Source organism: Conger conger, chromosome 12, assembly GCF_963514075.1.
Source record: "Conger conger chromosome 12, fConCon1.1, whole genome shotgun sequence".
Classification (NCBI taxonomy): Eukaryota; Metazoa; Chordata; class Actinopteri; order Anguilliformes; family Congridae; genus Conger; species Conger conger.
The window spans coordinates 5,690,926-5,711,462 of record NC_083771.1 but is presented as its reverse complement, the minus strand read 5'-3'; the positions used below and the strand labels follow the sequence as shown (position 1 = coordinate 5,711,462).

At 42.9% G+C, this 20,537-nt stretch overlaps 1 protein-coding gene across 1 annotated transcript; it reads right to left on the bottom strand.

Annotated features, from left to right (window-relative positions):
* Positions 1 to 9,914: 9,914 nt before the first annotated feature.
* si:ch211-243g18.2 (uncharacterized protein LOC559906 homolog) lies at positions 9,915 to 18,688 on the bottom strand. The gene is made up of 9 exons (XM_061215836.1): positions 18,636 to 18,688; positions 17,022 to 17,413; positions 16,294 to 16,376; positions 15,951 to 16,107; positions 14,381 to 14,545; positions 13,353 to 13,478; positions 11,979 to 12,196; positions 11,330 to 11,352; positions 9,915 to 10,295 (listed from the first exon to the last, which is right to left on the bottom strand). Exons 2-9 carry the CDS (start codon positions 17,403 to 17,405, stop codon positions 10,180 to 10,182), a joined length of 1,272 nt encoding a protein of 423 aa, XP_061071820.1. The 5' UTR covers positions 17,406 to 17,413; positions 18,636 to 18,688; the 3' UTR covers positions 9,915 to 10,179.
* Between the last annotated feature and the right edge of the window lie 1,849 nt (positions 18,689 to 20,537).

The following is a 20,537-nucleotide window of genomic DNA, read 5'->3' as shown; positions in this document are numbered from 1 at the left end:
GTTTCCTCCGGGTACTCCGGTTTCCTCCCACAGTCCAAAGACATGCAGGTTAGGCTGATTGGAGAGTATGAGTGGGTATGAGTGCGTGAGTGAATGATGTGTGTGCTCTGTGATGGACTGGCGACCTGTCCAGGGTGTATTCCTGCCTTTCACCCAATGTATGCTGGGATAGGCTCCAGCCCCCTGCGACCCTGTTCAGGATAAGTGGGTTAAGATAATGGATGGATGGAGAATAAAATAGTTGATCACTTGGTTGCCATGTAAACAAATCGCCAATGTGCATATGTGTCTCTAAAACACCTCAAAACATATTTATTTTACTCACATAGTTACAAGACAGCCATTACAAGTATAAACATACATGCATTCCGACTGTGTGACAAATGTTGAAACTGAGCCAGAATTTGACTTGCTGCCACTTTTAAGTGTTTTAGTTTGTGTTGCTGTAAGTGTGGCAGACATTACATGAATGCAAACCAGGATTCTGAAATATTTCATTGAGGACTTGCCACTAGGAGGCAGCAAGAGAGATTGCAATCAGTAGATGCTTCTGTAGATGAGCAGATTATACCTTTACTGGACAGATACTGTAATAAGGGTGTGCCAATGACTCTCACTACTTTAAATGACTATCTAGGCTGCAATGATTCTTATGTTTTGGATATTTCTGATAACATGATTTGGTTTGATATATTTTAATAATATTATATCTAAATAGGGACTGAAATTATACATATATATGTTATGTATATGTACAAACGCAAAGCTAATACAATAGCTTGGAAGGGACATATCAAGTATCTGTCTTTTATCTGTTATTTTTTATATGATATAAAATATGAATGTTAAACACCATCCATTAAAAGATAAATGAACAAATCCTACATTTTAAACAAAAGAAATAATGTGGCTAATGTTTTATAACTTAATTCAGACTAACATTATCATTTATGAATCTTTGAAATTATTTGCTCTTTGTGATGTTTCTTTAGAGGGGTATACTTTTAAAAATAGTTTTAGGTCTGGCTCTTGGCCTGGGATTGGTGTGTTAAATTCCCCGCACATTCCTGTAGTCTGATTCTTCTCTTTAAAGGGCCTAATGACTGCTTTCTCTTGAACTTCAGTGGGTTTATGTTAAGGATGCGTACGATGTCCCATTTGTAAATTCTTGTTTTGCACCTGGTTCAGGTTCCTATAATTATAGGTCATTAGTGAAACTGGTGCAGTGGGAGAGAAGCTTAACAAATAACTGCCTGGTTTTACCTGTCAGTCTGGTGCTGGCTGAAGTATGGCCAGACTGTCATTGTCAGCCCAGTTAGAAGACCTGGCCCTCAGCTAGCTTTTACAAGGACTGGATTGACAGGATCAGTATTTACCAGGGCTAAATGAAAGTGCCCAGAGCTGTAGCTATGTTGAGATAGCTTTGATGGAAATCTCTGATCACTGGTCTCTAATCCAGAACACTGTGGATCCCAGTGCAGCATGAGTGGTGGATGGCTCAACAGAACCTGGAGGGGATGTGGCTAAAACTTCAGTCTGTATGGGGAAGGGAAACAGGGGCGTGTGAGCACACTGCTGCAGGAGTTGAGAGCCCTGGTTCTGGAGAGCCACGGAACTGCTGCTTTTCATTCATGCTCACTGTTCGTTCATTTATTTTAAGCAGTTACCTTACATCGCCTGGTTCCTTGGGTCTGAATTGGTTTTTAAAGTAAAAAAACAACATTTTCCGGTACATGGATAGGTAGGTCCCCTGCGCTAGCCCAAAGCCCCCTGTCCGTGAAAACAGGAAGCCCACTCCACACCTCACACAGTTTCACACCGACTCCCTTCCTCTGAGCGTGCAAAGCACCTCTGTCTGGGCACCTGCCACCGAATAGGTACCAGTGCATGAATTGTCTACATATAAACATTTATCCTTTCTTTAATCTGTGGCCAGACATTTTGGCAGGCCCACCTGTGAGTGTAGTGTACTTGATCCTGTTGGCCCAGCTGCCAGCACTGATTGTGTGGTATGTCTCCTGTGTGCTTCACACAGGGCACCTCATATAGGACTTGAGAGTATTCCAACAAAAATATTTGTTTCCAGTTTCTGTCATCACCTTGTTGATGAGGTGTGTATACGTCTGTGTGAGTGTTTGCAGTATCATTTTTTAATCTCTTTTATTATAACGCCTACATTATGTATTTTCATAAGATGTCTGACTGAACCGTCCCACGCAGATGAATGGAAGGGAGGGCTCTACAATACATTCATTGAATTATTTACCTCTTCACTTTTTATTTTTGTCTGATGAAGACCATACACTGTGCAATGAATGGTATTTAAATTCTTTTTTAAAGATATTTTTTAGGCCTTTTTCAGCTTTATTGGACAGTATATAGAGACAGGAAGAATGGGGGCGAGAGAGAGGGAAAGACATGCGACAAATTGTCAGACAGTCGGATTCGAACCATTGACGTCGCGGCTCACAATGAGCATGTGGTCAGTGCTCTACAGGCTGCGCCACCGAGACACCCCTTAATTTTTAATGAATCATTGAGAGCACTGAGCATGGTTATCAGCCACTGGATAGGAAGCAGAACATTATGGTCCAACAGAGTTTCATATTCCTTGTTGCAAGTGCTGAACAGAGACTAAAAACACGCACACACGCACACAGTGCGTAACAGTGAGTAACCTTCACTGCGATGCCAAACATGATGGTTTCAGCATCTCAGAAACATGGGAGTTTACAGAGAGAATGGTGCAATAAACAGAAACATCCAGTGAGTGATAATTCTGCGGGCAAAAACACTTTGTTAAGTGTTGAGGAGAAGGGCCAGATTCATTGAAAGCTAGCATTAAGGCCACAAATGCTCAAATTGCAGCTGTTTACAACTGTGGTGCACAGATGGGCATGTCAGAACACACAATACACCAAACCTTGAAGAGGCTAAGCAGTAGAAGACCACACCAGGTTCCATTCCCATCAGCTAAAAGCAGATAGATGAGGCTGCCACGGGCACATGACCGCCAAACTGGATGATCAAAGACCGTAAAAACATCACTTGCTCAGAATTCGTTGTAAAAGGCATGAATCCAATTTTGCCAAATTTGTTAAAAAAATACAGAGATGAGCCAGAGAAGTTCTGGAATAATGTGTAATGGATGGATGAGACCAAAGTAAACCTTTATCAAGAAAATGGAAAGCTGAAAGTATGGAAAAAGGAACCATCATAATTATATATATATTTTTTTATGTATCCTATGAAAATACCAAAACCTGCAATGTATTTTCCATTTATACTGCAAATATCCTGGTAGTCATCGTTTACAACTATACTGTCCAAAAACTATTAAAACAAGTCAACATACATACATTGTGTTGCTTTGGTTAAATAATTAATCAGTGTGATGAACCTGGCCTTTGTACTTTTTACTGAGACAACTAAAGTGACAGAGATCGCTTTTTCAATATGTGGAAATGTGCCACACCAACATACTGAAAATATTAATATCATTGAAATTAACAGTTTGCTTCATTTTGAAATATATTTGTAAAAACTACACTGGCCATGTTTTTGTGATAATAGCTTGCATTTTCTGAAAATGAAAATATGTCTATGAGCTGTACAGTATATAATGATTTTAGCACATACATGTAAATGAATGGCTTCCTGGTTGAGTGCTAAATGGGGAAGGGTAATGTCAGACAGTATTGAGGGTCAAACAGAAGCATCGCAGGTCTTTTTATTGGATATGCTGACAATATGAAAAGCATAAAATGACACTGTCCTTATCCTTTAAGGACTATGCAACCAAATATTATACTTTATTACTTTGAGATTCAGCAGTCAATGCAAAAACAGCAGTGTCTGCAAAATGGTAAAACAAATCCTTTTTTTCTCTGTACTTTTATCTCATATTGATCTTTAAATCTTTAATCCAAATGCAAAAATAACCATTTTCTCTCCACACTAAAAATAGACAAAATAATTTTTTTAAATGAAATTATGATGAGTTAACTGGCAATGTATCTTTTACAGTTGCTGTACCTGATTTGCCTTGGCATGTACAGTTCTCCATAACAATGTGCAGTGTGGGTACAGACACAGATAACATCAAAGTAGCCATGGAGTTTTACACACAGAGTCAACAAAATTAATTTCGTTAAATGTCAATGGGCTAAGCATATCAAAGATTGTTTAATACCTGGGGGCAAAAGGGAGTAGTTGAGACAAGCCTGGAGATATTCTTAGGAAATTCACAGGTAGGAACCATCCCAAATTGTGTAATCTCCCAAACCAAAGCCTGGAGGATAAGCAGATAGCACGTCAGATTCCTGCTGGCAGGGTCTCGGCGATGGCTGAACTTACAGGTGTGTTTCTTCATAGTTGCAAACGTAATTACATTCCTCACTTCACATGTCATTGGGTATCTCATAAGAACAGAAAATATTCCAGTTGAGTGACTTTAACCTGAGGTGTCAGGTGTATAGTGATTACATATATTAACTCTATTTCCCCCAACCGTCTTTTCTCAAAGAGTTGCAGTTTAGTATGGTATGTTAGTTACTTTGATAAGGTCCTGGGTGGGGGGGGGGTGGGACTGCTTTCATTCCAGACCCTGAATTTGAATTTGTGCACTGATGTGGTACTGTGTTTTATGTATTATTCTGTGTATTATTCTATATGTATGCTGGTTTTTGGCCAGGGCTCTCTTGAAAAAGAGACGTTAATCTCAACGTGACTTACCGGGTTAAATAAAGGACGAATTAAAAAAAATAATTAAAGAAATACCTGTTAATTTACAGTAAAAGGTTGTTGGTAATACAATACCAAGTCACAACGAGTCACGGGATAAAATATCCAGAATTTATGGAATTGCTACGGTACATTGCACTAATGAAAAGTACAATTTCACAGGGAGAAGCAGATATATCTGGAAGAACTGGTCTGAAAAAGGGATTGATTGAGTTCTGTATAATGCCCTGATGAAATTCACATTAATCACTGGGGCCAGCATGACAGTGTAATAGTTCTTGCAATAAATAATTGTTTTGTTTTTCTTGGGTGGGACACTGCCTGCCACCTGCCCTTTTCGTTTGCTCAGTGTCTCAACGTGCATATCTGACATGTGAACAAAAGCCTGTCTCCTCTAACAGATTAAAGAACTTTTCATAATTATGCCATGTTCAGGGCATGAGATTCCTTTTTAAACCATTAGTTTAATCGTAGCTGTTGGGGCTAAAGGAAAATACTCCATCACTGTCACATAGGAGAGATATAGTTTTGCTTTCTCCACAAAGTGGAAGACCTTCAACCCTCCTATTAGGTTTGGGGTCAGTTTGACCCCAATCAGTGTTTGACATCTCTTAAAAACCAGTTAACCCTTTTTATATTGATACTGTATGATTTGTCTAATTTTCTAATGTGGTGGGATTAAATAAGGAAAATGCAACAATGTACCAACTTGGCATTCAAATGTGATGTGCAGTGCTATTTTGACCCTCTGTAACTATAAAATACCATTTTTATTTTTTTCTCAGATTTATTTGCGAATGATTCTGGTGGCACTTTGCCATTCAGGTGTCCAACCTTTACTTACTGTTCCCGAGGCTCTAAAATGAGATGTTTTTCACAGATCTTTTCATATTTATGGATGAAAGGCTAGTAATTTGGGAGACAATAAGAAGGCGACACACTACGTCTCAAAAATCTTGTTTCTTTCAACTGTTGGGCTCAATTTGACCCCAAATGTACAACCGGTGATAAAATCTGAACATAATAGGAGGGTTACTCACACACTAAGGTTTGGAGTCACAGTATTGGGTTCCTGTGTTGTGGTTTGTCTGCTTGTTGTTGGCGGGCATTGGTCAGATTTGAGTCCTATGCCAGAGGAGAGTGCGTTTCCAGTGGCTCGTGGGTCTCTCTCTGATGTGTTGAGGCATGCTGAGCAATGAGCCACTGTCTACCGCAATGACAAAGACACAAAACATCCCGCTTACAGCACACCTGTCTCATTTATGTCACTATAAATCAAGTATTGCAGTACAATAATACAATGCGTTTTAAGTGGGACATGGGATCCTATGCTTCAGGAAATATTTCCCCAGCTGCTGTTAAGCTTTATTATTATTATGTTTTGTGGCATCAGACATCAGAATACATTTTTTAAAATAAAAAAAATCTAATTTGGTTTATGGTGTATTTTTTAAATGGAAAAATATTGTGATACACTCACGTGTTATTGCTTGAAATAATTATTTGCTGGTAAATTTGAAAATATATATTAATGGTTTAAACAACATGTATGCAACTTTTGCAATTCATAGAAATGTCATAGAAATACAGACAGCTACGTAAAAATACAAATTTCCCGGTTTTAACAGCGCTGTCTTAATGGGAAAGTGATGTTCCATTCATTCTAGAAGAATTGAAATGTAATTGGCAGGATTAGTTCGCTGGATTACGGTGGATAACAGCCATTCAGCAGAGTAGACGTTCTACATCAATCATGGTTAAGATACCCCTCAGTCTGTAGTCATCACCTCATTATTTTTATGTATGCTGTTCACACGTTGCATCCATCAACAACTGAAAAGGATTGACATCAGTAAAGCGTGTTATAAAGATGATTACTTCATTACGCAGACTAAATGTTCTTAGGCTATGGGAGTAAGCCTGGACACCTGTATACACATGCAATTACAGTGGTGAGCCTTCGGTGCAGGTAATGTCCTAATTACAAGGTAGCTTCATTTCTCAGTAAACCAAGATGAGCACTGTTTAGTAATTGGACCAAAAACAGAGTGAAGCCGTTTGAAAAGACTAAAAGGCCACAGCTGACTGCAGTGGGTAACAGCCTGGTTAAATACTTTAATTAAATTTCTCACGCACAAACGGTATTACAGCACCAGAGAAGTTCAGCCTAATATCCAGGTGCTTACAGCATACACAATCTGTAACAAATCCCATGGGACTAGCAGACATGTATTTATCAAGATTGAAGCAAATAAATAGTGCTTACAGCACATGCTATGCACACAGCGTAAAGTTGATTCATTTTACTGTATTTTAGGCAATTAAACAGCAATCTACAGCGAATAGCCCCAATTAAACAACAATACCGAGATGTGATGATTGTCAACACAGACATTCCACCTACTGGTCTAGCTTATCAAGATTCTGTGTACTGTAATTAAATATTTCAATTAGAGAAATAAAGTGATGTAGGGGTTTGCTCAAGGAAAGAAATTTATAAGATTTAAGAGATTTATGGATTTTCTGAAGGTTTCTCTAATAATCAGGTCCTGGTGGATAGGGGGACTTTTTTGTCTCAGTAGGTGAAGGAATATTTCAATTTTGTTTTGCATTTGGAACAAGTCGCCTCACAGCAAGGAGGTCCTGGGTTCGAATCCCAGTCGGCCGGGGCCTCTCTGTGCGGAGTTTGCATGTTCTCCCCGTGTCTGTGTGGGTTTCCTCCGGGTACTCCGGTTTCCTCCCACAGTCCAAAGACATGCAGGTTAGGCTGATTGGAGAGTCTAAATTTCCCGTAGGCATGAGTGTGTGAGTGAATGGTGCGTGTGCCCTGCGATGGACTGGCGACCTGTCCAGGGTGTATTCCAGCCTTTCGCCCAATGTATGCTGGGATAGGCTCCAGCCCCCCTGCGACCCTGATCAGGATAAGCGGGTTCAGATAATGGATGGATGGATGGATGGATTTGGAACAAGTAACCTGCTAAAAAACAATTAACTAAAACAACAGAAGGACAGTGTGCCATTTAAGACACAGCAGGAAAAGATACCTTTTGCATAACCACAAAATTGTATTCATATATAACCCATATTTCTACAGCTTTATAGTGCCAATATAGTAGAGGATGACTTCACCATTGCCTTGCTTTTGTCATTTTACAATCACCTTAAACCTAAACTGCCAAGTATTTTAGTATGTATGACTTCATTGTATGCTCTGTTTCCTGAATTTTAAAGCTAGGGGAAATTACAAGAAATTACCAATGCTGTTTTTTTGGATCCGAATATGACCAGCAGTACATGTTCAATCAATAATGAACTATACATTTGTAATGCCCATTTAGTAACTAGTATAGCTACGACTGTAGTTATTGTAATCTGTTTTTTCATTGACATATTGACAGATTGACAGACCAATTATCTATGCTGATAAATGCTATGGCATTGAGGACAAGGGCCAATATTATCATTCAGCCATTTTAAATATTTGCTCTTCCATATATTCTGTTCAATTTAAAGCAGAAAACCTGTTTGTATTTCATCAATTTATTTGATAAAACTAAGAAGTTATTTTGTTAATTGATTTATCTTTGCCAGGGTCCAAGAATGGTCATATTAATATATTGTTTTAGTGAAGTTAATTCAATATCTAATTTAATTCAATAATTAAATATATTAAAATGATGTCTGAATATGGCCGCTAAAATAAAACTAATTGGGAGTTACCATCCCAATCCAGCAACGACCAGCTTGAAATATCAGCTGCCAGCTCTCTCAAAACATAGTTTGAGCTGGTCAGACCATGTTGAATATAGAGCTGGACTAACTGATCAACCAGCTCTCAGCTGTTTCAAAACCTAGCTTGAGCTGTTTTATTCAGCAGTGATCCATAAAGTTTTGGGTCATCAGTATCACCATCAGAAATGATGCCAGACACTATATATAGGCATATAGCCTATACACTCAGTGAGCCAATCATGTGACAGCAACTAAATGCATAAAAGCATGCAGACATCATCAAGAGCTTCAGCTATTTTTCAGACCAAATGTCAGAATGAGAAGGAAATTTAATCTAAGTGATTTTGACTGTGGAATGATTGTTGGTGCCAAGCAGGGTGTTTCTCAGAAACTGCTGATCTCCTGGGATTTTAGGATTTTTAGGCTCTAGAGTTGGCAGAGAATGATGCAGAAATGTATGTATATATATCAAACCATTTCTTATTAATTTCATTAACTGTTCTGCACTCATTTCTGACCTTCTCCTACTTTTCAAGTCAGTGTTGAGGGTTCCAAAAAGTATGGTTCGTTTGCTTCCACTTCACTTATCCATGTTGAATGTCAGAGATGACTGGCATTTCCTCTGAGGGAAGGAAAATGGTGATTTAAGCTGCTTCTTTATGTAAATGACACTTGGCGTGCATGACATGGTGTTTTAGAATGCGTGACATTTATCCCAGCAGATTAATTACAGGCGTGTGTGAATCAAGCATACCTGTACGCGCATTTCATGAATACCAACATTCTTTTACTATGTACAAACATTCTACAATACTACAATACATTTTCTTTGTACAAGAAAATTACTATAATCCATCTCTATGCAATGTTGGTGAAGGGGACAGAACATAATAGTCCTGTCCTGTGTTTCTTCCACCCATGAGCTCAACCAGCTGATTTCACTCTTTAGCTCTAACTCCTGGCAGATGCACTGTGCTAATCAGCAAATCCAGATTACTGGAACAAAATACAGAGGTTAACTTTCTGTACCTGGACTTTCTTCCTCTCCTGACCTGCTCGGATATTACTACAGAGAGACAGACATAATGAAAATATGAAACTGTGAAAATATAAAATATAAGACTGAAAAAGACTTGTTTTGGAAAAAAGAAACACTCGCATGTCCTCACGAATTGAGAACAAACATAAATAATAATAAACATCTGTGTCAAGTATGAGAAACATGTCTTAACTTTAATTTAAAGACATTCATTTTCCATTGCTTTTGGCAGTTTTTCCCGGATATTTTTGAATTCCTGAAGAAAATAATCATTGCCTTTGAGAACAGCCTATGTCCCTGTGAATTCCTTAATGAATGTAATGTGATGTAATGTATGTATGTATGTATTCTCATGGACTGCATGGCCAGGAGAGTGACACACTCAAAAACTGAGACAGTGTGAAACAAAAAACATCTTTATTATATATATTTTTTTAAGATTGGAAAATGGAAAGACATTCCCCGAAACCAAAATATATTACATGTTTTTCGTACAGCGTAGCTTGTAACAGTAGAAAAGGAAGACCGCCCCAAATGGATGAATGCACTTTAGCCGACGCTGAGAATGGGAACTCCATGAGGAGCATCAGGAGGATTACTGAAATGGTGGCATCGCCACAGAAAGGTTTTTGTGGGGGTCGCAGGGGTCCCCCCAAGCTTCTCTCTCACTTCTTCTTCTCCTCGAACTGCTCGACCTCACTGGACTCCTCCACCACTTTGCCGTTGACCATGGTCTGGGTGACCACCTTCACAATCTTCCTGGTCCTGACATCAGGCTCTCCTAAAGGAGGGGAAATCCATTATTGAGGCTCTAGTCAGTAGGAAAGCACTTCATTTTTTGTTGTTCTTGCTGTCACAATGCATCCGCAGAGTTTGTTCTTTCACGCAAGACTGGATCGACACACAGGATGCGGACGGCACAGAAAAACGACTTGGGGATAAGGATACAATAAATCAGCATGTGTGGAATTTATTAGCAATGAGAGACTCCTGAGAAAGACAATCATATGGCAGGCATACTTCCTTGTGCACGCGGCTGCCAGGGGCTACTCTGAATGGCAAAAACTGCTTCGTGTGCCTTTCTCATGAATGGCTTGTCTGTCTCATACCCTTGCCCTGGATGTACTAGCATCCATGTGAAAGGGGATGGACCGAGCCGTCGACTTCGGCTGTGAGGTCAAAGGTCAGCCGGGCGCTTGTCATCTCCCATTCCCCACCGTGGTGCGAAGGCGCAGCTCGCCCTCCCTCCCTCCGCGGGACGACCCACTGAACCTGTTCCCCTTGCCCTCTGGCTCCTGTATATCAATTATCTGATGACATCACTACGAGTCACGCGGCGGCCGGGGAAACAGCGTCGGGCCCGTGTCACAGACGGTGAAAAACACAACAGAGATGTGCTTTGAACTGGCGGTGCGTGACAGCCAGCAGGACGGGACTTGCAGGAGGAAGATATTCTCCATTCACCAGTTTCGCCCTTATCACACCTGTGTGTCGTGATGTCATTCCGATAAGCAGGCAGTGCACGTAAAATGAATCGGGGCAAAGGTTATGATACACCGGATTTACGCCTCTAAATAAAGCCCATATAATGTCTGCAGGGAGCCTGTAGTCCGGCGTTATCCATCCTGACCTCTAAGTGGCCCTCTGCCCGTCAGCATTGTGGGAGAGCTCACATCGCAGACAATGTCAGGGTTTGTTATTGTACACTTAGCTTCACCATTGTGACAGGCAGGTGAGTGATGCAACATTTAAGTCCTTCTGTAAAAGGGAAGATCAGATAAGCTAATACACCGAAGATCACAGAGCTGGACTTACTTTTGGGAGGGATCTCTTTAATCCTGAAAAAGAAAAAAAAACGACGGGTCATAAATAATCTCCCCAGTCAGACAGGTAAAGAAAACATGAATACCATGATTTGTGTACAGTGCAACTCCAATGTCAAGACAAGCACAGATGCCCCCATACCTCCCATTGTAAGGCCAGATGGCAATCAGAAACGCGTGCAAGTATCTAATAAACCATCCTTTACAAGTTAATCCCGTATGGGCCCATGAAGAACACACACAGGAGCTGAGAAAATCGAACTCCGGCTCAAGTCGAGGCTCTGGTACAGGGGCGCACAAAAAGAGCCGATCCGTTTCAGGATTTTGCGCCGACTTCAATCAAATAACTTCTTAATTATTGAATTGACTCAATTGAATCATATCTTATCTGACATGTGTATGAGTGCCGGCTACAGCTGCAGACTGAGTGAGTGTATCCTAATGATTTTACTGAGCTCGAGTACAGACTCGAGCGTGAACCAGGGTAATTTGTAGAGCTGTCAGCAAATTGAAAAACAAGTGGGTTGGAGCGAAAAGCGGTACGACCGGCCCTGGAGGAGCGGAGCCGAGCGCCCCGGCCCTGGAGGAGCGGGGGCCGAGCGCCCCCCGGCCCTGGCAGCCGTCCCGTGGGTGACACTCACTGTTCCTCGCCCTCCAGGAGCCGCCTGTAGGTGGCGATCTCCATCTCCAGGTTCTGCTTGATGCGCAGCAGCTGCTCGTACTCGGTCTTGTTGCGCTGCATGTCCAGACGCAGCTGCGACAGGTCGCCCTCCAGCTGCGTCAGGGTCAGCTGGAGCCGCTCCATCTCCAGGGCGTACTTCTGACCGGTCTCGCACAGGTTACCCTCCAGCGCCGCCACCTGGAGGAGGAGACAGCCCCCGCGTCACGCAGGTTCACCTCGTTACGGGAGTTTGAGAGGTCCTCTTATGGATCAGGGTAGGCTATGTGGAGAGGCAACTTTGATAGCATGACTACACATAACCAGCTGGTGATTTCTTTACCTATTATTACCTATAATAATAATAATAATAATACTAATAATAATAATAATAATAATAATAATGATAATAATAATAATGTTATACGTGTAGAATAAATTAACTACAATACAGAAACATATTATTTGGAGCTTTATTTGACTGGCCTGTATGATACATGGCTTGAGAATCTGAAGTTTATTTTCACTTGGATGGGATACTGGGACATGGCTACAGTATTTACAATTGGCTATTGTTTTGCTAACTATTCTACCATGCTAGCATATTACAATGACATGCAAGAGCTGTTCATTACAGTTCAGTGTCGTTGTGGTTGTGGCCCATGGACGTGCGGTGTTATTTGAGGAAAGCAGGAAGTACATTTGGGGGATTTATTTTGTGCTTTCTTCCTTCTGTGAAATTGTGTGTGTGCTTAATGCTATAGGTTTCATTTTATTAACTAAAAATAGACTACCAACAATGCCATTGGCCTCATAACACTATCATATACACTGTAAACATTTTTTTAATTACTGAACTGAGACTCACACATTATTAAAATGGCCAGATGTATTCTGAGCTAGCATGTGGTAAATACGCCCACACCTTGAGCTTATTAAAGTAATCCATCAAATGGTGTACTGTAAATATAGAAAGTATAATTTGAACAAACATTTGTTTAATATTCGTAAGTGGAAACTTGCATTTGAAGTGGGAAATAATGAGGTGTGGAAAAATGACTTCCTGTGTAATCTGCAGTGACAAAAGAATGCCCTTGACAACATCTATTTAATCCTGACCGGGTACAACCTGTCTGGAGATTAATCTATTTCTTTTCACAAAGAGCAACAATAGACACACTGTACCCACATAATACCCCTATAGAAACGAACTGTGCTTCACCTGACAGCTAGCCATGTTTATGAAAGTGAGAGGCTTATTTACTGTTAACACAGAAAGGCTCTCTTGTACATGCAGATCATCCTCTTGGCCAGCGGGGAGCAGGTTTTGGCGGACAGGTGTGTCGGGGGCCCTCACCTGTTTGCGCAGGCTGTCGAGCTCCACCTCCAGGTTCTGCAGGAAGCGCTGTCTCTCCACCAGGTCGTTCTGAGCGCTGCGCAGGGCCTCGTTGCTGTCCTTCACCTCCGACTGCACGGTGTCCAGCTGCAGCAATGCAAGGAAACAGCCATGTTACTGCAGTAACCACACACACACACACACACACACACACTCACACACACTCACACACACACACACTCACACACACACACACACACACACACACACACACACTCACACACACACACACACACACACACTCACACACACACACACACACACACACACACACACACACACACTCACACTCACACACACACACACACACACACTCACACACACACACACACACACACACACATACACACACACACACACACACACACATACACACACACACACACACACACACACACACACCCACACCCACACACACACACATCTACACACACACACACACACACCCACACACACACAGCGACAGTAGACAGTGATAGCAGGAAGGCAGGGCTATATCTACTGCAGGGATCATCAAATCAAGATGCTGAAGGACTGAGGAATACTGGTTTTCCAATCTCCCATTACATTACATTACATTACATTAATGGCATTTACAGTTGATTAGATTAAGCAGGAGACAATCCTCCCCTGGAGCAATGCAGGGTTAAGGGCCTTGCTCAAGGGCCCAATGGCTGTGCAGATCTTATTGTAGCTACACCGGAGATCCAACCACCAACCTTGCCTGTCCCAGTTCCTTTAACCACTATGCTATAGCCTGCCCTTTATCTGTGAGTCAGGTGTAAAGACAGTCTGGCCAATCAGTAGCACTAATTGATCAGTTAATTTCCGGGAAGAAAAGAAAACCAGGGCTGGATTTTGATTTCGAGGGCCAGATTTCATAATCCATGATACACTGGATGATCTATAATGAAGGAACACATAATCAAGGCAAAGTGTCCTGAATCGAACACGATTCAGGCAGTCCTGGACCTGATGGGCCTACACACCTTCTTCTTGTACCAGATTTCCGCGTCCTCCTTGTTCTTCCGCACGATGCCCTCGTAGTGCGACCTCAGCTCGGACAGCGTGGCCCCCAGGTCCTGGCCCTGGGTGGCGTCCACCTCCACGCTCACCTCGTCCTTCGCCAGGCGAGCCCTCATCGCAGCCAGCTCCTGAGACAGAGAGCGAGCCGGAGAGGGTGACTGGGAGCACGCAGGGGAGAGAGAAGGAGAGGGAAGGAGAGAAAGGGGAGAGAGAAGGAGAGAAAGGGGAGAGAGAAGGAGAGAAAGGGAATAGAGAAGGAGAGAAAGATGAAGAGGGGTGGAGAGAAAGGGGAGAGAGAAGGAGAGAAAGGGAATAGAGAAGGAGAGAAAGATGAAGGGGGAAGGAGAGAAAGGGGAGAGAGAAGGAGAGAAAGGGAATAGAGAAGGAGAGAAAGATGAAGAGGGAAAGAGAGAAAGGGGAGAGAGAAGGGGAGGAGGAGAGACAGGAAAGGGGGGGAACTGGAAGAAAGGGCACTGGAGACGCACTGCTTCATTATTAATGCCCTCACCATGAATGCATGAATACTGCATGGTGCATAGTAACCACCATGGCGACAGTATCAGGTCACAGCAGAGTTTGATGTTGCATCAGATTACAGCTGGCTCAGCCGTGTGTGTGACCGTATCGGTATGTGGGCGCATTGTGGGCACCACACCCAGGCCTCACCTCCTGCACGCCCTGCACCTCCCCGTACGCCTATGCACCGATGTGTGCTCAAGCGCACCGAATAAAAGCGGGGAGAGCATCTGATGTGGATTCACAAAGCGGCCATTTTCCTCAGGGGTCACAGAGACAGGTCTCAGACCACAGCAAAGGGAGAACAGCCGTGGCGCTGATCCCGCTGTTGACGCATGTCACAGGCATAACAGAGGCATAGCAGATGTTCAGAACAACGGCTCCAGCCCAGAAACCCGAAAGATCATAGTGGTGGAAAATAGGCTTTGGAATTTGTGAATCTCCATGGAAACCACTTCACTTGATTTATCAGTTAAACTAAAGCAGTGCTGCTAGGTGTGACAGAATGCAGCTGTTTTTCCACAATCCTTGTACGATTTCATTTATATTTTAATATTTACATTGTCCTTTGGCTTTTTAATTTTTTTTGCCATTTTTTCTTAAACCACGAGAGGCTTTGTATCCCCCTCTGGCTACGTTGGGTTGACAAACATTAAAATATGGGAGTTGGAATGCACAGACTTGGCAGAAACAGCCCTGAGGATGAGTCTGTTTCCCCCTCACAGAAGCACAAAGGAGAGGCATCTTCCATTACCCTCTGCGCCATTGGTAGACCTGAAACCATTTACTTGTGACAAAAGAGGTTTCAGGGCATGTAAACCAAGCCGTTTCATTGTGCCCTGTTTTCCTTAAAAACAATGATTGAATGAAACACCATTGTTTCCTGGTTGGTGATCACTACTACTGAGACAGGTAGAGAATAATGGGCCAGCGGGGTTAGCGCAAAGAATTTAGCACAGAATCCTCTGGCTTCCTCCGTGGCGGCTGTCGGAGGTTACCCCTAGGGGGTGCTCTCACCTCTTCGTGGTTCTTTTTCAGGAAGTACAGCTCCTCCTTCAGGCTGTCCAGGTCGGCGGCCAGGGTGGCGATGATGTGCTCGTGGTCAGACTTGGCTTTCCTCAGAGCCTGGCAGTCCCTCTCCACAGACTGACACAGATCCAGCTCTGCCTCCCACCTACAGGCACGGGGGAGGTCACACCGAGTCACACACGCAAAACTCGAACACGCCTATGGACACGCACGTACTCTTAAACACACACACGGCGCTACCTTCCACCTATATACAGAGATTATCCCTACGTCGCTGCGCAAGAGAGGTGAGTGCTGCGCTATGGATTCCACGGAAAAGGGCGATGCTCACTTGACTCTGAAGTCGTCGGCGGCCAGCTTGGCGTTGTCAATCTCCAGCATGATGCGCGCGTTCTCCAGGGTCTTCTTCCTCACCTGAGAAACAAAGCCAAACAAGGCAACAGGGTCAATAGCGCCAGTGTGGACACAGTCAATATTAACTTTATCTTTATCTGTCCAGGATTCCAACACACCCGTGGTCAGTTAGATTTACTGCCTAAAGACACCACTTATGCCCCTCATATAGATAGGATATGAAGAGATAAGCAGAGTGGTTGTCTCAAACCACATGATTTATGAAAGCCAGTGACAGTCATCTCATCTGCAATTTGTTTTACAGTGTCTCACTTATGCCTGTGCTGATATAACAGTCTCATTATGGGTACATTAAAATACTACTAAACAACTTCATGTTTTTCGGAGTATTTCAAAATTCTCAGCTAATCATTAACCTGCGGCCACCCCACAAGCTGAAATATGCAGGGCTGTAGTTCACTGTGGCTTCACACCACAAAGAAACACTGTCCCGGCATCCAGCACTAGTGAAATAGGTAATGACTCAAGGTCATTACCTGTTAAACGTATACCGGAGTACAATGACAGACAGTGCAGGTCTGTGTCTATGTTTGCGTGGCTGCATGCAAATGTGAATTTGGCTGTGGAAACACAGATAGTTCCGGCCTGTCCTAGATCGTTCTTCAGTGTAGCGAGTGCACGCCGCCGTAGGCCGCGGGCGCTGACCTCGTTCTCGATGAGGTGCGCCTGGACCATCATGCCCTCGATGTCGTGGCCCTTGGGCGCCCGCTCCAGCATCAGCTGCTTGATCTTCAGCTCCAGGTCGGCGTTGGACTTCTCCAGCGAGCGCACCTTGTCCAGGTAGTTGGAGAGACGGGTGTTGAGGCCCTGCATGGCCTCCTTCTCGTTGACCACGGCCGCCGGCCCGTTGAGGGACAGGCCCCTGGCGTCGTTCAGGCCGCTGCTCATGGAGATGGAGTGGGAGAGGGGGCTGGCGGAGAGCGAGACGGAGGCCTTGGAGCGGGAGCGGCCGCTGTCTCGCAGCGACAGGCTGGAGAAGGAGGGCTGTCGGCCTGCGGAGTAGCTCCGCATGGAGGCGGTGGATGTCATGGCGACTTCTGCCCGGGGAAAGGTGCAAACAAACCAACTCATTGTTCAGCAGCACCACAGCCATAACTCATACTACCAGAGGGGTATTGTTGTAGGTGGGTCTTCACTGTACTGTACACATAAATATGAGGGAAAAGATTCCCACCCCCCTTCCCACCGTCACGTAGGCACGCCCACCCACTCTGAGTCTAAAAGTCATTGAGAGATCTGGTGGGGTGGGGTCTGTAGATCTCTTTCAGTGCATTGAATATACATATATAAATACAAAACCTTGACTACAGGAAGAAGGGTTTTATGTAACATGAAAAGAAAATTTAAAAGAAACAAATGTACTGTACAATATTTTACTAATTAATTGTGATAATGCATGCAATCAGTCAAAACGCCACCTAGCACCGTCTCTGACAATTATACAACAGCATATATTGTATGTAGCCATCATGTCATTATCGCAGAGGTTATCTGCCTCTAATCTGCTTAGCTGTGTTTGAGTTCTCACCGTGGTGGGTAAGCGCCGTTTCCAGCCTAGCAGGAAAGCCACACTAAGCCTCATTGTAACTAATCTCCAGCTCCGGGTTATAAAATGCTAAGCCTTTGATACGACTCCCTCTATTGACACCGAACAGAATCTGCATCCTACCCCAGCTGTGTCATCTCATTTTACCCTCTGTGACAATAGCCTCTATTTTTCTGTTTGAATTAATTCCTTAGCATCTGAGGACAGCTTCATAGGATAGCATCAGCTAATTTTATTTAATAGATTCAAATCTATTCATATTTAAATTTATAATAAAAAGTAAAGTCTTTTTAAAAATTGATGATTGAATAACAATACACAAAGGAAAACATAATGAAAACACCTAATGAAAAAGCATAAAAGTGCCACTTAAACATAATTGAACAGTGAATGTTTTTTGGGGGCTTTGATGAATAGATTAAGTTTTTTTTTTTTTACTTTGCACATGGAATATGTTGATTCACATCATTTTCATATTTGTAAAACTAGTAAATTATACAAGTTTATAAAAGCATTTACTTTCTTGAGGCACATCATTTTCTTGAGTGCCAGCAGTCAAAACCACAAAGCTGTCACTCAAGAACAGGAAATAAGAAAGTGTCCGTTACATGGTGAAAATAAACTGCAAATTATAATAAAAGCTGTGCCCCTGATAAACTTGGAAGTTTAAAAGCTAATAGGAATGAAGAGGTAAAGAAAGAAAAGAAACTTACAAGAGGGGTTTGCAGGTGTTGAGTGAATGTCCCTGAAGAAGGCTGAGCTGTGTGCTGGCCTGGCTAATACAACTGAATATATAGTGTAAGTCTGGTCAGGTGAGAGGGGAGGGGACAGCCTCAGGTGGGCATGGCCACAGACCCTATAAACCTCCGTAATAGGTTGGGTCAGGAGGAGGAGGCAATACGATACTCTGCCCTCCACACCAGAGGGAATTAAATATTCAATGCTCTAAGCTAACAGAGAGAGACACACAACTTAATTTAATAAGTAACTGTTGCTTCCCTTTTATCTAACGTGATATGTAAGGTTTGTGAACATATTAGCACATTGGGTTGTTCTAATCAGTGTCACGGGACATTTAAGCTGGAGCTGAATATGGACCATGGTCTTTGTGAGAGGGAATCATGTTACACACGCTCAGGTGAACAAACTGTCAACCTCCACATACATGTGTCCCAGTCTCCTCTACGCAAGGCTCATCCTGGTGATTCTCTGCCCAGATCGTGTAAACCTGTCATTGGTCGAACGTATGTGTGTGTGTGTGTGTGTGTGTGTGTGTGTGTGTGTTCAGCAACATGAAAAATAATTATCTGTCTCGTGGTAGTGCGATGTGTATTTTGGCAAGTTTGCTGATGAGTCACCACAGGGAAGCAGAGTCGGCACCTGTCTTTATGCGGAAGAATCATGATTACATGTGTCTCACATGAATGCGCCACCCTTCTTGTCAAAGTGCTAGGCAGACGCCAAAGAATGTAATAGGAATGTAACGATATTCTTTTGCGGCTCTGACACATGGGGGTGAGGTTTGTGCCTGTTGCGATCCTTTGGCGGGTATTTAGGGTGTGTGCGCAGGCCTGGGCTGGAGTCTGGAGGTTAGAGGAAATGGCTCATCCTTGTTTTATGGAAAGAAGTTCCAGTCATAGAGGTCCCCCATCCCCCGATTCCAGGTGCTGCACTCAGATGATGACTTAACCACCTAAAGCCCACTTCTAGCACACCTGGTGCGTGAAACCGCTCCGTTGTTTCCGCCCAAACCCCACCCTACCTGAGAAATGTCATCTATGCTGGAATCTGCCTGAGTGTCTCTTACGCACAGGGGAGAAGGGGTGTGGGACAGTGGTGTCTGTCTGACATAGGATCCATATTGATAATCATCTGACATACATTTTTACCGCTTTGGTCCGCTTGTGAAGGACGAAACCTACGGCAGAGGACATTTGAGAAAGGAGCGGACACACCCCGCTAAAAATCCTGCATACAACTTGGATAAAAAAAACCTGACAGACCAGTTAAGACCCCTATTAGCTTTGTTCTCAAGTCTCCGTCGGCCGTTCCCACTGGATGCTCCAAGGTAAAAGCCTCTCTCGAAACAGGACACTCACACATGCAGCGCCGCTTCCTGTTTCCCAAAGGACAGCATCCAAACAACAAGTCATACAATTTCCCCCATTGTCCAGCCCAAATTCCACAATCCAAAAAGCATTTATCTACACACAATAAAAGATAAAATCAATTATATAACAGTTAAATTAATTAAAATACAATTTGAACAATGTATACCATTAACTGTACACTCTCAGAAATAAAGGTATGAATAATGCCCAAAAAGGTACAAATGCTTTCACGCTGGGGCAGTACCCTATAGGTGCATAAAACTACACCCCTAGCCAGCAATATATCATTCATTCATAACTCATTTGTACCCAAATAGAACATTTCTGCTCTTTCAGGCAACATTCTGGAAATTTGATCCTTGAAGAAAAAAAATGTACCTCCAAAGCCACTTTATGAGAGTGTAGATTTCATATGGTTATGTATTGTAATTCATTTATTCAAAGCTGTACTAATTTATTCGTTGTGCTTCATAAGACCCCGTTACTCACCCCTTTTATGAGATA